The 14,087-nt window shown below is 39.6% G+C and overlaps 1 protein-coding gene across 2 annotated transcripts; it reads right to left on the reverse strand.

The window, feature by feature from the left end:
• Window positions 1-1,098: 1,098 nt before the first annotated feature.
• Window positions 1,099-13,378, reverse strand: HHLA1 (HERV-H LTR-associating 1). 2 transcript variants are annotated; one of them, XM_032133782.1, is made up of 13 exons: window positions 12,607-13,378; window positions 12,061-12,144; window positions 11,896-11,979; window positions 10,492-10,575; window positions 9,876-9,932; window positions 9,681-9,767; window positions 8,820-8,912; window positions 7,594-7,791; window positions 7,010-7,081; window positions 6,698-6,772; window positions 2,335-2,491; window positions 1,603-1,685; window positions 1,099-1,379 (listed from the first exon to the last, which is right to left on the reverse strand). In XM_032133782.1, exons 1-13 carry the CDS (start codon window positions 12,731-12,733, stop codon window positions 1,336-1,338), a joined length of 1,245 nt encoding a protein of 414 aa, XP_031989673.1. In that variant the 5' UTR covers window positions 12,734-13,378; the 3' UTR covers window positions 1,099-1,335. The 2 variants fall into 2 exon arrangements, with proteins under 2 accessions (XP_031989673.1, XP_031989664.1); XM_032133773.1 differs by having other exon boundaries at window positions 1,099-1,685.
• Between the last annotated feature and the right edge of the window lie 709 nt (window positions 13,379-14,087).

The following is a 14,087-nucleotide window of genomic DNA, read 5'->3' on the forward strand; positions in this document are numbered from 1 at the left end:
ATGATGAAGGGACTAGAACATCTCCCACGAGGAGGGGACAAGAGAGCTGGGACGCTTCGCTAGAGGAGTCTCAGGGGGATCTCACCAATCCTGTAAACACCTGAGGAGAGTGAAAACGGGACAGAGCCAGTCTCTGTCCAGTGGTGCCCAGTGACATGACAAGAGGCAATGGGCACAGACTGAGAGCTGCTGCAACAGGGCGAGATCTCCCACAGCATCGCAGAACTATGGCCGTGTTAACTTTCCCAACCCGTGCTCCCTTGTGTCGACGTTCCTGTTTATCCCATTGGCCTAACTTTCAGTACCAGCTGTAATTGGTACTGCTCCAATCTCTCCTGCTCTTTGGCATGACAGAAGTGCTTCTCTCGCGCTATTGAGCATAACAGTGAAATGTATTTTGGAATAGAACTCCTGCATCCCACCTCTCCCTGCGGTCTGCATTGTTTAGAGTGCCACTTTTCTCCTTGGCTTTACCTATGAACACATCTTTCTTCAGTGAAAAATCAATGTGAAGCAGCTACAGTGCAAATAAGCTTCTTATTTAAAAACAATATTAATGGCTTGATGATGTACTCTGGATAGATAGTAGCATGATGTTGCTGCAGCACAGCAAAATATGGAATCATGCAATTGATTTGGTTATTCTTTCATTTTTTTAGAACTGTTTCTCAGTTCACCAGAGTTGCATATAAAGGACTTGAAAGACAGGCTGGAAGGGGCCCTGAGCAACCTGATCTAGTGGGTTGGAAGTAGATTACTTTTAAGGTTCCTTCCAACCCAGACCATTCTATAATTCCATGTTTCTACGAATCCTGGTGAGCTCACACAAATACATCTCAAAGTACAAGAGGTCTGGTCACTTCCTGGCTTGACCCTCTGCACTACATGCATTGCTGAAGTAATGGAAGCTCCTAATTTAGAAGATAATCTGCATGTGTTTAACACCAGAGAATCCTTCTTGTCTTCAGTATATGAGGTTGCTTTTAAATTATTTTGCATTTGTTAATTTGATTATGTAATGTCAATAAAACTAATAGAAACTATTTGGATTCACAAGCCAACCATGTAAATATCCATTATAAAATAAGATTTTTAAAAGCCTTTCAATGCTTTTATTGCAGTTACATCACTTGTGTAAAATATATCTGTTTTTACATATTATTTTTACAATGCCTTGGAGGAGGAGACATTTCTAGGTTAACATCTGGTTAATAGCTTGTCTTATTTCAAATACTTGCAAATAACATGTTGCTTTCTGATTTTTACACTGAGAAATCAAAAAGACAACTAAAACTGCCACCAGTCTTCCAACTTGCAGTAAAATTTCTCAGTGCTCTAAACTGATGTACAGATGTTTTTAAGGCATTTTTGCTTTAATGCTGGAAGAACACAAGAAAATATTAGTTAGAAGAGGTTTTATGAGGAAATATTAAAACACGTGAAGGTGAAATAATTTTTTTTTAATGTCTTAAAAATCATTATCAGATAAAATAGCTATCTGATGAAAGACAGCAAATGCTCTGTGAATATATAAAAATCTTTGTTATATCTTCGTAATAAGGTATGTAGAGATACGGAGATATAAAATGAAAATGTACTTACTGTGGGAGTAAGTAACCCTTTTGACTCTTTCACAGACATAACTTGCATTTTTCACAAACCAGGAATAGTATTCAACACAGTACCTGAAGATGTATTTACAGATAGGAGATGTAGTTAAAGATAAGAGGCTTGTTATCTTTCATGAGGAGAGGGACTTTGGACAAGGGCATGTAGTGATAAGGAGGAATGGCTTTAGGCTGGAAGAGGGCAGGTTTAGATTGAATATTAGGCAGAAATTCTTTACTGCAAGGGTGGTGAGGCCCTGGCACAGGTTGCCCAGAAAAACTGTGGATGCCCCAACCCTGGAAGTGTTCAAGACCAGGTTGGATGGGGCTTGGAGCAACCCGGGATAGTGGGAGATGTCCCTGCCCATGGCAGCAGAGTTGGGGCTAAATGGTCTTTAGATCCCTTCCAACTCAAACCAGTCTATGATTCTATGATAAGCACAGCATATCATGCTGCTGTTACTGAATATGGAAATAAAAAGCTAGATTCCAACCTCAAAGATGTCATTAGATATTTGGAAAAATGCAGGTGGGCTTTTTTCACTTAGCTGGAATACTGAAGCCAGATCAGGTACTGATCTGTGCACTGGGACACATTTGGGTCTCAGCTGGTGGCCACAGACCCTCAAAAATAATCGTTGGCGATTGAAAATTGTTATTTGGGAAAAAATAGCCTGAAGGAGTATTTTAAGTAGACAGAGAAAGAAAAACTAGTGCCAGGTTTTACCTCATGGCTTCCTTTCTGGAGTATCTTCTCTGACCAACACAGAGGCACAGCTGAAAGAACCTACAGAGCTCCATCACACAGGGGTTGATTTTCTGCACTATGAGAGTGACAGGAGGCGAGGTCACACGGGGCTCTCTGAGCACCGCCTGTGGGCACCCTGGGGAAAAAACACAATTCTGACTTGTCCCACTAAAATCCTTTCTATACGTTATCTGGGCTATGAGCTCCAAAGCAATGTCTTCCCTCCACCAACGTATAAGGGATATCTCTGCAAATGCCTTCCTGGGGCTTCGAAAAAGAAGAAGGGAAGGGAAGGGGAAAAGAAAACGAAAAAAAGAAAAAGAGAGAAAGAGAGAAAGAGAGAAAGAGAGAGAGAAAGAAAGAAAGAAAGAGAAATAAAGAGAAAGAAAAAGAAAAAGAAGAAAAAGAAAAAGAAAAAAAGAAAAAGAAAAAAAGAAAAAGAAAAAGAAAAAGAAAAAGAAAAAGAAAAAGAAAAAGAAAAAGAAAAAGAAAAAGAAAAAGAAGAAAAAGAAAAAGAAGAAAAAAAGAAAAAGAAAGAGAAAGAGAAAGAGAAAAAGAAAAAGAAAAAGAAAAAGAAAAAGAAAAAGAAAAAGAAAAAGAAAAAGAAAAAGAAAAAGAAAAAGAAAGGGCAGCAGTGTGATTGCCAACTATTTTTTCCATTTGTGTAACTAGCAGCAGGCTTCGGCCATGTGTGGATTAAGTGCCTTACCTGCAGTAAGGCAGTTTACAATCCCCTTAGACAGAGTAATTGCATTTCCAGGTTCAAATGTCTCATATACTTTATGGCTCTGGGCAATGCTATGTTATGTGATAGCAGAGGTTATGAAGGTTAAATTTGGACTAATTAAGTTCTGTTGAAATAAGCTTGAGTCATCTAGTGCTGACAAGAAGTTTAATATAAAATGGCATTCTTGGGCAGGAGGAAAATCAAGGCTCTGCCAGCCTGAAGGAGATTGCATGAAATTATTTCTCTCCCAGCAGCACTTGCCCAAGGTGTATGTGAGGAGTAAGGGACAGACACTGGCAGCTCCAAAACTCACAGGCTGCTCTGAAAACCAGTTGTGTATCAAAGCCACTACACAAATATCAGGTGTAATTAGCCAGAGATGGGCAAGAGGGAGCCCCATTTCTCTTCACCTCAGCAATTTCACATAAATGTCATTATGCTTTGTCCACTTAATAGCATTTGACACACCTTGATATTTTCCGACATGGTGTCATTTAAAAATTAATGATTCCTTGCTTGAGTAAACACACTTCATGTTAATAATGAAACATCAAAGCATGGGGCAATGAGGTTTTAATATAAGTTGTCTCTGAAAAGTAACATTAAAGTTGATGAGAAATAATAAAGTTGACAAATAATTAAAACTTGCTGAAGGCCACCCTCCTACAAATTTCAGTCTCTGCCGAAGTGGGTACTGCTATCCTGCCAGCCAGGTGTTAAATGCTTTACTCAAGCTATGTGTTTTGCCAGCAGAAATTCAGTTTTATCTAGCTTCAAATTGAATGATGGCAATTTCAATTTGGAGTCATCAATGTGGGAAAGAGAAGTCAAACAAAAAAAGCTGAAAGCTAAAGAAATTGATTTGGTTTTCATTTCTGACAATCACTTAAATTTAAATTAACATTTTATTTGCATAATACTATATTTGTTTAATGATGAAATTATTTTTCAATTAATTTTCTATTTAATTTTTTTGATTGCATAGTATATTCACATCTTATCATTGAAATTTAAATTTTCACCCATTCATAGTAATGTTTTATACCTCTTCTGTGATAAATTTCTACTGTGAAATGTATTTTTTGCATTCAGTGCATAAGTTCATACAGCTAATTAAAAATAGGAATTTATTTCAGTACTTTCTTTTCTAAGAATGCTCTTTCCTAAGAAATTGAGTTAGTCAAGAGACAAGAAAAGGCAGCAACCACAGCTCCTGTGTAGAGCTTTTCTGCTCTCTGTTTTAAATTGCCATATTATTGTCAGGGGCAGTGAAGTGACTAACTCTTGCAGTAAACAGACAGTTCTTTTATTAACTCAATATCACATCCCTGTGGCACTGAGATTAAATTTTTTTGCCAGTGAAAAGCAATGTTACGGTTACTGTGAATGATTCAGACTTAAAATATCCCTCCCTGCATGCTCTAACATGCATATTTACATGTTTTATTAGTTATCACCCACTTCTGTGATTTAAGGAATGAATTATTGGAATAATGAGCCAGCCCTCAGAACAATGTGGATGCCCTTCCTCACTTTGTGATCCCACTGTTGGATTTATTTCCCCAAATGCCTGGTTCTTAGAATCAGGCAGGCAGCCTGTGCCACCATGGTTTCTCACAGAGAGGCATTTGGTGACTCGAACGCACCCATCTCATTGAAATCCATGTTTCCTAGCCTTTTCAAAACGGGCTGTCCCCAGTCCTAGGTTCTCCAGGGTCTATAGTGTTGCACACCAGAGGACTCTGGTATTTAGAGCTCTTTAAACAGAAGTGAGATGAGAGAAAAACAAATCTGATTTCAGAATTGAATAGCATTATAAGAGTTAAAAAGATTACCATGAAAACCAAAGTTATTTAACTTCCTCTCTCTGTGGTTTGAAAAGACTTTTGCAACAAGAACTGCTCCTTGGCTCAACACCAGTGAGCCTTTTCCTTGGAAATGTGTCTCAGTTGACAATTTTTTTTACTGCAGTGTTCTCAAGCCTCCCAAGCAATAGCTTCCTCCCCCTCTTCCCTGACACAGGTTTTCTGCAGGAGTTGTATTTGTATGATCATTTGATGTTGTCAAACTTTGGTTTTCATGGTCGTCTCTTTAGCTCTGATAGTGCTATTTGATTCTGAAAATAGATGCCCCACTGAGTAATACACTCTCAAATGCTTTCTTTTCTAATAGCATGAGTAAAAAATAAAAAATAAAAAAAAAGACAAGAAGCCCAACATATGCTGATAGTCAGATCAACCAGAATGGAACTGGAAACTATGAAAACCTGATCTAAATCAGCAAAAGCTACAAGTAACAACACAGGGTCCTGGTCTTGGATTGCTGCAATAGGCAACAAAATGAAAACCAATGGAAAAAACAAATGACACCAAAACTGTGAGATGCTGCTGCTCCCCTACTGTGCATTTATTCCCAGTGACAGAAAAATTGAAGATTTGTGAAAGAACCTTTCTCTCTGAATCACATGTGTTTACCCCCAAAAAACACCTTTACAGATAAGTAAAAGAGAAGTCAGTAATCAAAATATCATCAGAAATTATGAAATTAGCAGGGAATCCAGACAAAAACTTGGATTTTGAGGCTCCAAGTAATCCCAAAACAAAAACCCAGGGATTACTTGTGGAGCCAGGGACCTGGCAGCATCACCAATGCTCTGGGTCAGCTCCACCAGCAGAGAAGGACCACAAGGCTGCAGTTTCCTGTTGTGCACAAACCTGCTGGTGATGCTGTTTTCACCTTATGTCTCCTGTTTCAGCAGGCTAACTATCAGCAGTGGTCTTCTCTTCATCAGATTTACTAGGAATTCACATCAAAGACCCACAGTTTCTTTTGACAATACCACTGGTAAAGTTTATTTTTCCACATTTCCTACTAACTCATCACAAACCATGTAATCAGCTTCTCTATTTGCTCTCCTCACCTATGATCCTTCAGAATTTGCAGGATTTATTTGCTCATTCATACTATCAAATTTCCTAGTTTTATTTCCTAGATGTTAAAACAGACCTTTAAAAATATTATTTGCCTCTGGTTTTATCTATAATATCAAGCCCAAAGGATATTGAAGACCCCTGCAGTTTAGTCTGATATTTTATCTTTGCTCTAACACAGCATCTAAGCTTCTCTTAGGCAGTCGCCACACAGACACAAGAGCAGTTGAGAACTGAACTTTCATGAAAATCTAGTTGATGATGATCCTTTTTTACCTGAGAAAGTAGTTTGCAGTACTGTAAATTCAGAAAAATTCTGGAGGTTTCATGTGGCATGAGTTGGTTTCATAATTTTATTTATACCAATGAGGAGATTTAAAGCATGATATTTTCTTTTGGAATTATTTTTAAGAATGAATTCTCCAATAACCAATCAGTGCAAAAATTGACACACAGAGTACCTATGTTAATTCTAACACCACAGTATGATCTATGTTTTGAATGTGCAATTGTGTACAATTCACAAACAAATAGGAAGCAGTCCCTTGGACATTTTGGGTGGTTTAGATACAGAAACTATCATAAGCAAATTAACCATGTATGTTTTGTCTGCATGTGAACGTTCCTATCTTGCATTACTTTCAAACATACTGCTATTTTTCCCGCATGAGGTGCATTTACTTACTGGTAGCTGAGTAAAGTTTCAGTGTCACAGCTGGTCTGTAGGAAGGTGGAATAGACAGTACTGAGGAAGGCAAATCTAAGGGGAGGGAGAAGAACAGAACTTGCTTTGACACCTTAAAACAAAAAGGAAGGTTGATTGAAGGAGCAACAGAAAAGAATAAAAAATTAATCCTGAACTCACAGTTCATTAATAAACACTTACATAGACATTGATGTATAAATATGTTCTATCAGTCTATATATTCTATATATTATTTCTATTTCATAAATGTGCCAACTGACACACTTTGTTGTTATCCCAGATCAGTCTTACCTGGCTCTGTTTGCATCACTTTGCTGGCTTCTTGTGGAGACATTGTCTGCATCCAAAGCATGGACATGTCACCTATGAGAACAGAGAGATGCTTCCTGTCATTCATATGTATTATTTATCTGTCTACTGAGAAGAATTGCTATCTATGAGACAGAGTCCTTCACACAGTACTGCCAGTGGCATATAAAAATGCCAGCATGAAATATGAAGAACAAAAGCTGTACTTGACTAGATCTTGAAAAGCCTGTGGACTAGGGAAGGGCAGGATTTCAAGAAGGCATGTTTAGGGGACACCAGGAGAAGCATCTCTATATGCTTTCTCACAGGTCTGCTCACCAAACTCGATGCAAAATGAGAGGGAAGGCCCAAGCGGCAGAAGTGTTTGTGGGATGCAAGACCGAGTTTTTCCCTAAAGATAAGAAACTACAGGATGGAGTCTATAGCTGATTTTAACATTTCTGCAATAAGGTAATCAACCAGACTGGGTCTCCCTGAAGGGCCCTCCAACCTCCGCCTCAGAGACACTTGGCCAAACCCCACAGTAGCAGGCTAGGGCAGGTTCCAGTGCTCCTGGCTGTACTCACTGGGGCTGGGCTGCGGGGCCGGCAGCGGGGCCGAGCTCCCCCCAGGGCTCAGAGGGGGTCCGGCCGTGCCCTGGGGCCTGAGAGCATCCATGTGGGGTGATGGAAACCACGATCCTTTGGCTCCAACTGTCTTTGGCCACAGTGGCAACTTCGTGGTGGGGATTTCCTCATCTTTCTGGGTGAGAGGGATCCTGGTAGCTGGAGAAGAAAGAGAGACAGAGAGAGGGCACCAGCGCACTGGGGGAAAATAACATCTAAAATACACCCAGAAAATCCCATCTACTCCTCGAGTGCTTCTCTGGCATTTGAGTGGCCACTTCTCCATTTCATTTTAAATACAAAAACACAGGGAGGGCTAATAATGTCAGAAATTTTAACTGAGAACATTTTAATATGTGAATTTTCATAAACAAAAAGAAGAAACTGAAATGTTCCTGCAGGGTTTTGTTTTTTTCTTCACATAATTTATGTTTAATTTCCTAAACTGCTTCACTACAAAGGAAAGAGAGGAAGCTCTCGTCTCTTTGAAGGTGAGCAGGCAGGTACTGGAGGGCAGATACTGCAGTGTGAGAACTGACACTCGTGGTTAGGAGAGATAACAAAGGTTGGCATGTGGTTAAGGGAATTAAAAAGTTTATAAAAGACAGCAGAGTGACTACAGGAAATGCAGACATTTTGTAGGAGAAAGATGCAGCTGCAATGACAAGGAGGTATGAAATCAAGGTCGGAATTTCATTTGATTTCTATTACAAGTGAACAGATACAAAGCTTTGCTTTTTGGCTTCCAAAATGGGGCAGAGAAGCACTTTTCTATCTTGTAGCCCATGGCAAAGTTAAATGTCCTCAAGTTTATGAAATGCTCAAGTACAACTGAATGTCATGTAAAGAAACAGAGAAGAATACAGAAAATAAAATGACCATAGAAAATAAGAGAAAATAGTTTAAATAGTCTTATTTTTGGTTTGAAACCAACAACCAGTTTTCCTCTCCTTCTCTGCTTCTTTAGAAATATTATTTTTCTGGTAAAATGGCTTTTTGCAATAGTTTTTCCATCCTCCAGCTCTTCAATGCATTAGTGACATCATCTTCTACTGTTTCAAAGAAACTTTTATGCTACCCTTTATTTGTAGTTAACATCACAGTTAACTGTGAAGCCAACATACATGATCACTTGTCAAGACATTAATCAAGGGAACACAAATTTAGGTCTGACAATATGTGCTCACATTGAAATGTCCACACGTGTTCTGCTGATGAATCCAGTGTCTTGTTTGGGTCTTCCTGCAATTTCTCGAAACTTGAGAATACAGAATCTAAGTCTTTGAGGTATGAGAAGACAAGGTTAGAGCGCTCACTATCCACCATATATTGTGTGAGAAAAAGGGAAGAAATCATGTACTGCTACCATAGAAACAGCTGTTGTCTTTTTTAATTAAAGGGGGTTTTGGCCAAGGGTCTTTTTTTTTTTTTTAAAGGAAACATGCCACAGCTTTCAGCACACACAACTTGTCACTGATTTCAGTCTGCCTACTTTAATCTATCATTGAAAATGAGAAATAGTGATGGGCAGCAGTGAAAGATGAACATCTGAAGTGCAGCTCAACCTGGCAAAGCAGTTTTGGGAGGAGGAGCCATTCAGGACAATGACTGAATGTATTCACCTCCTCTCTGAAGAAAATTAATGTAAAGGTAGGAGGTCATTTGTGCTGAGAGCTATGGCAGGCACCCAGTTAGATTTAGAGCGCTAGAGGCCCTCCCCAGCCCAGTGCTGAATTCTGGAAAACTTTCATCCCAGCAGGTTTTGTTTGTTCATCCACTAGAACACTTTGTAACAAATAATTTGAAAGTTTGTAAATTTACTTACATTTATGATATAATTATTGTATTAAACCTTTACATGATATAAAATACTATTCTATTTTAAATATTATGAAATACGTAATACTATGCAAATATATAAGCAATAATAAAACACAAAATTATATTTTAAGTAATAGTAATGAGGATGAAATACTCATTGCAAGAGTTACCTGGATGTGATTTTCACTGCTGTTGTTGTTTCCTTTTATTCCCCAGGATGTACTTACCCAGGTCAGATGATGTGTTACTGGAAAATGTGTAATTAATAACAGGAGACTTTTCTAGTATTTCCAAAAAATCAGACAGATTTTTCCCTGCAAATAGAAATGCTTACAAATATCAAGAAAGGCTTGTTCCTAATATAAATTATCACTGAGGAAAACCAGGGCAATATTTTTGGGTGGAATGATTTTAACTTTTACCTGTCTGCCCTGCCATCACACAGATGTAGATACAATCAGAGTCATTGCTCTGATGCACTGAAAGGCAAACAAACATGAAAGACATCATTGTTACCAGTTTTCCTTCTATGGCATTATCCTAAACAGTTAAAAATGCAAACAAAAAATGGTATGTGTCTACGGCAGCTGAGCAAATATTTGCCTTCTAATTTTCAACAAAAACTTCAAACCACCATCAAACCCAAATGTTAATACTGTCAGTGGAAAAGTTTCTATCTAATTAAAATTCTAAATTACAATTATTTTTATATGGAAAAAAAATCTTCAGATAGCATAGTCCATAATTATTCTTTGGGAACCACAATTGTCCAAAATATCAGTATTTAATAATAATTCTCAAATCCACCATTTTTTATTAATCATTAATAAAACATTCAAACAACATAACTGCTCATAGAAACATGTACATCTCTTTATTACACACATAGACATTTATACATATCTTGTTGCATGGGTTGCAAGAAAAATGCTGTTGAGCAAGAGAAATAGGCTTTTATCCACATTTTTATGCTTCTTTTCATGCCAGGAGTAAATGAGACAAATAAGAAAATGATAAATGTTTAAAGGATATGCAAACCTGAGAGAATAGAAGTGGATTTGAAAATTTCTGTGAGATAACTGGTGGTGTTTCCAATGATATCAACAAGTAAAGCTGTAAAATCTAGACAACAAATAGAGAAAGTTTGTTATTGAAAACACATATCCTACCATCAAAAATTCACTTTCATATGTGATGATATTTTGCATATGTACTCATACATGATAAAGTTAAAAATAATTTAAAGTTTAAAGAGATTTTGATGGAGTGGACTGAAGAAACCACAAGAATAGTCTGCAGAAGTATATTTCAAAGATGATATCTAAAACTACATCAGTTTCTCTAAAAGTAAACTTAAATGGAATTTATCTGTTCAAGAGAACATTTTAAAGTAATGCTCTCCTTATTCTGCTTAAATGTAGAAGGAGATCTAAAGCCTGCAGGCTTTGCCTGCTGTAATTGCCTGTTTGTCATGTAGGGCCTTCCAGGAGGCATCAGATTTTTTCCTTTGGGGTCTGCTTCAGGTGTATTGATGATGTTGTCAGCCCAAAAAGTGGCTGGTGGTGTTGTGGTGGTGCTTCCTAGCAGTGACAGGTTAGTATTCTCACTTAGGGAGTGATGGACCTGAGCCCTGAATTTTTACTGCTTTGGAGAATGCTCCAATCACCAAGATATTCTGGAATTGCAGCAGAAAGATTAAAGTTTCTCTGCTATTCTCCAAGACAGACTGGGTCATTATCCATAAAGGCCTGTGAGATGTGTGGGTCCAGAGAAAGCCATGAAAGCCACTGTGGCTCCTATGGGGTCACCACGTGTGGCATAGAGGGTTTGGAGTCTGGTCTGCAGCTGCTGAGCTACTCTTGATGCCTTACATTAACCAGTCATAGAATCCAGGCACTCAGATGCATCCTGAAATATTAGCTACTGTGAGATCAGGGGTGAGGATGAGGATTTCAGGCGAAGGGTTTGCCTGACAGTATTTTGTGCTCCATTAAACAGATCCATGTTAGTCCTTGCTTTCCCTTTCTCTTGGGCTCACTGAAGTTGCTGGAGTCTATTGTTGCAGAGAAGCCCCTGCTCCCCTCCTGTGGGTTATTTTAGGACAGCAAAAGTGGCCAGGGTGATGTATCATACATTGCTGGTCATCTCTCCTGTGCTGCAATTTGTATTCCAAGGAGGAAAGAGAGGCCTTTTGTCAGTCAAACCATGCCAGTCACTTGACTGATGGCTCCATCCCAGACTGGCTGGCTGGGTGCAGCCACCTGAGACTGAGGTCATGGAGTCAGAACAGCCACTCATTGTGAGTTATGGCTGTTGACCTCATTGTGGTGGTGGTAGTAATCATAGGGATGAATTCTGCAGAATTCAGGCTACAGCCTTAATCTCCAAAGGAAATAATTCAGCCTAAGCACATGCAATTGCCAACCTCTTTTGTGTACCCACCTGTCAAGCCATTTGTCACATTGTTCAAACAGTAGCAGTAGTGCATAGGGAACTTGCCAGGGTCAATATTTTTTGCATTAGAGACTGGAGGGAGAGACAGAGAAAAAAATCAGTGTCTTGTTGCAGAGGCTGTGGGAGAGAAACTGCTCCTGAGCCAACACTCACTGTTATAAATGGTGACTGACACTTTGTGGAAGGCGAACGAGCTGGAAGAGGTGACACTCAGCAAAGAGAAGAGTTTTTTGGTACCTACAGAAACACATGTCCATGTTATTAGTGCTTGGAACAAATTGTGAGAACAGTGTGTTTTACTCTGCTCATTTAGTGTCTAAAGGATTCCTGAGGTGCCAGTATGATACAGCTGCCTGACACCCAGTCCGTTCCCATTGTCACTGGAGGAAGGATCATTTGTACTGCTTCTTCCTTTTTATTTTGTTTTTTTTTTAATTGAAACATACACTGGATTATAAAGTGCTTTCTAAAGGCGGCCCACAAGTAATTATATTGTCTCTGTATAAACCCTCACTAATTTCTAAGTTCTTTGGGGCAGACAGCCATCTGCATTATAAATGAGTGAAGGTAACATGCTCCTAGAAGCCATTCTGGAGCCAGACAGCCCAAGTTTGCAGCTTCTCCTGCTAACACTGTTAGTGTCTTTTCTCCTGCACTGCTGGCCTGGCAGCTGTGACCTGCCCAGCCATGTCCCATTACCTCTGAGAGCAGTGCTCAGCATCCCGTTCACCAGCTCTGTCAGGTTAATAGCAGACAGGTCCAGGGACTTTGCAGGCAGCTCTGAAAGAAAAGGCATGTGTGAGGGCACAAGGAAATAGCTGTTCATCCCCTGCTTAAAAGTGCTAGAAATCTGCCAGAATGGGAAAACCAAAATGAGAAGATTATGTACTGGGACACACCAAAAAAACGCTGATGAGAAAATAAAATTCCAGGACCGTGGAGATGAATCTAGAAAATAGCAAGATATAGCAACAGTGGAATGGTGGGCCTAAATTCAGGTCTGCCTGCTATGCCCTTGACCCTGCCCTTGAGCAGCTGCAGGACCCAGCCAGCCCTGGCATGCTGGTGCCCTCTCCTGCTGGGCAGTGGGTGTTTGCTGCCAACAGAGCAGAAGATCTCTCATACAGGTCACAAAAGGCAGAGAAAGTGCCTAGGAAATGTTCCCTCTTCCCCAAATCTACATGAAAATGCAGACTCTTGTTTTTCGGCTGCATTGATGGATATACTACTTGTTACAACAGAATAATTTTGCTGTAGCCAAGTCACACTTTTTATCTTAACATGTTTTATTTCTGTTGATGTTGCTTATTTGTTTTCCCCAAGTCAGAATTTTCAAAGATTTTTTTTGGCTTCCCTCCCACAAAGTCATGCCAAAGCAGATCAGTACAGTGTCTGTGTGAGGGAGGAAGGTGTGTGTGAGCATGACAGAGAGAGGAAGAACAGAGCAGGATAGAAAAAGAAGCACAGAAAGCTGAGACAAGAACAAAATCGAATTTGGGGAGAAATGCAATTTTCCAATTACATCACTATTATTTATAACCAATTTGAACCAAGCTGCACCCCAGGTAAAAGCAGCACTTATCCACAACATAGAGGAGAGGAAAGGAAAAACAAAAGGGAATGGAGAGAACGGGAAAAGAGAAGATTAGATTTTGGGAAGGACAGCTGTTAACCTGGCCAGGGACCAGGTTGGGTGGGGTGGCCTTACAGCAGGGGTGGGATGGGGCTCACAGACTCTGCAGGAGCAGGGCCCATCTGCTGCCACCTCCATGCCCAACACAGCACCTCCCACTCCCATTAACACCCAACACTGGGGCTCCTGGTGTGCTGCCTGTTACCTGCAGTAGCCAGCACTGCCACCTGCTTCTCTTTCTTATTTTCTTTTTTTATGCACGAAGCTGAAAAGTGAAGAAAGAGACAGAGAAACAGTTTTCCCTGTTGAGCTTGCCCCTCAATAATCAAAAGAAAAATATAATAGTAAATATTTGTAGAGATCTTCACTAGGTTTGCACACAGCATTTGCTGCAAGATACAGAGTAAAATAAGGCCAAATCCAAACAAATCTTCCCTTCTCTGTGCATGTTTGTTATTCAGAACAGTGATGCAGTTGAGAACTGTCCTCAAGAGCTGTGTTGCAGGAGGAATGGGCTGGAGCTGGGCTCAGGAGATTGGTCTGGTTT

Source organism: Corvus moneduloides, chromosome 1 (genome assembly GCF_009650955.1).
Source record: "Corvus moneduloides isolate bCorMon1 chromosome 1, bCorMon1.pri, whole genome shotgun sequence".
Classification (NCBI taxonomy): domain Eukaryota; kingdom Metazoa; phylum Chordata; class Aves; order Passeriformes; family Corvidae; genus Corvus; species Corvus moneduloides.

Coding starts and splice junctions, on each gene's coding strand:
- HHLA1 (XM_032133773.1), bottom strand. CDS start 12,733: ATGAACAGCTATTTCCTTGTGCCCTCACACATGCCTTTTCTTTCAGAG. Junction 11,980..12,060: donor GTCAGTCACCATTTATAACA/GTGAGTGTTGGC, acceptor CTCTCCCTCCAG/TCTCTAATGCAAAAAATATT. Junction 2,492..6,697: donor GAAACTTTACTCAGCTACCA/GTAAGTAAATGC, acceptor TTTTTTCCCCAG/GGTGCCCACAGGCGGTGCTC.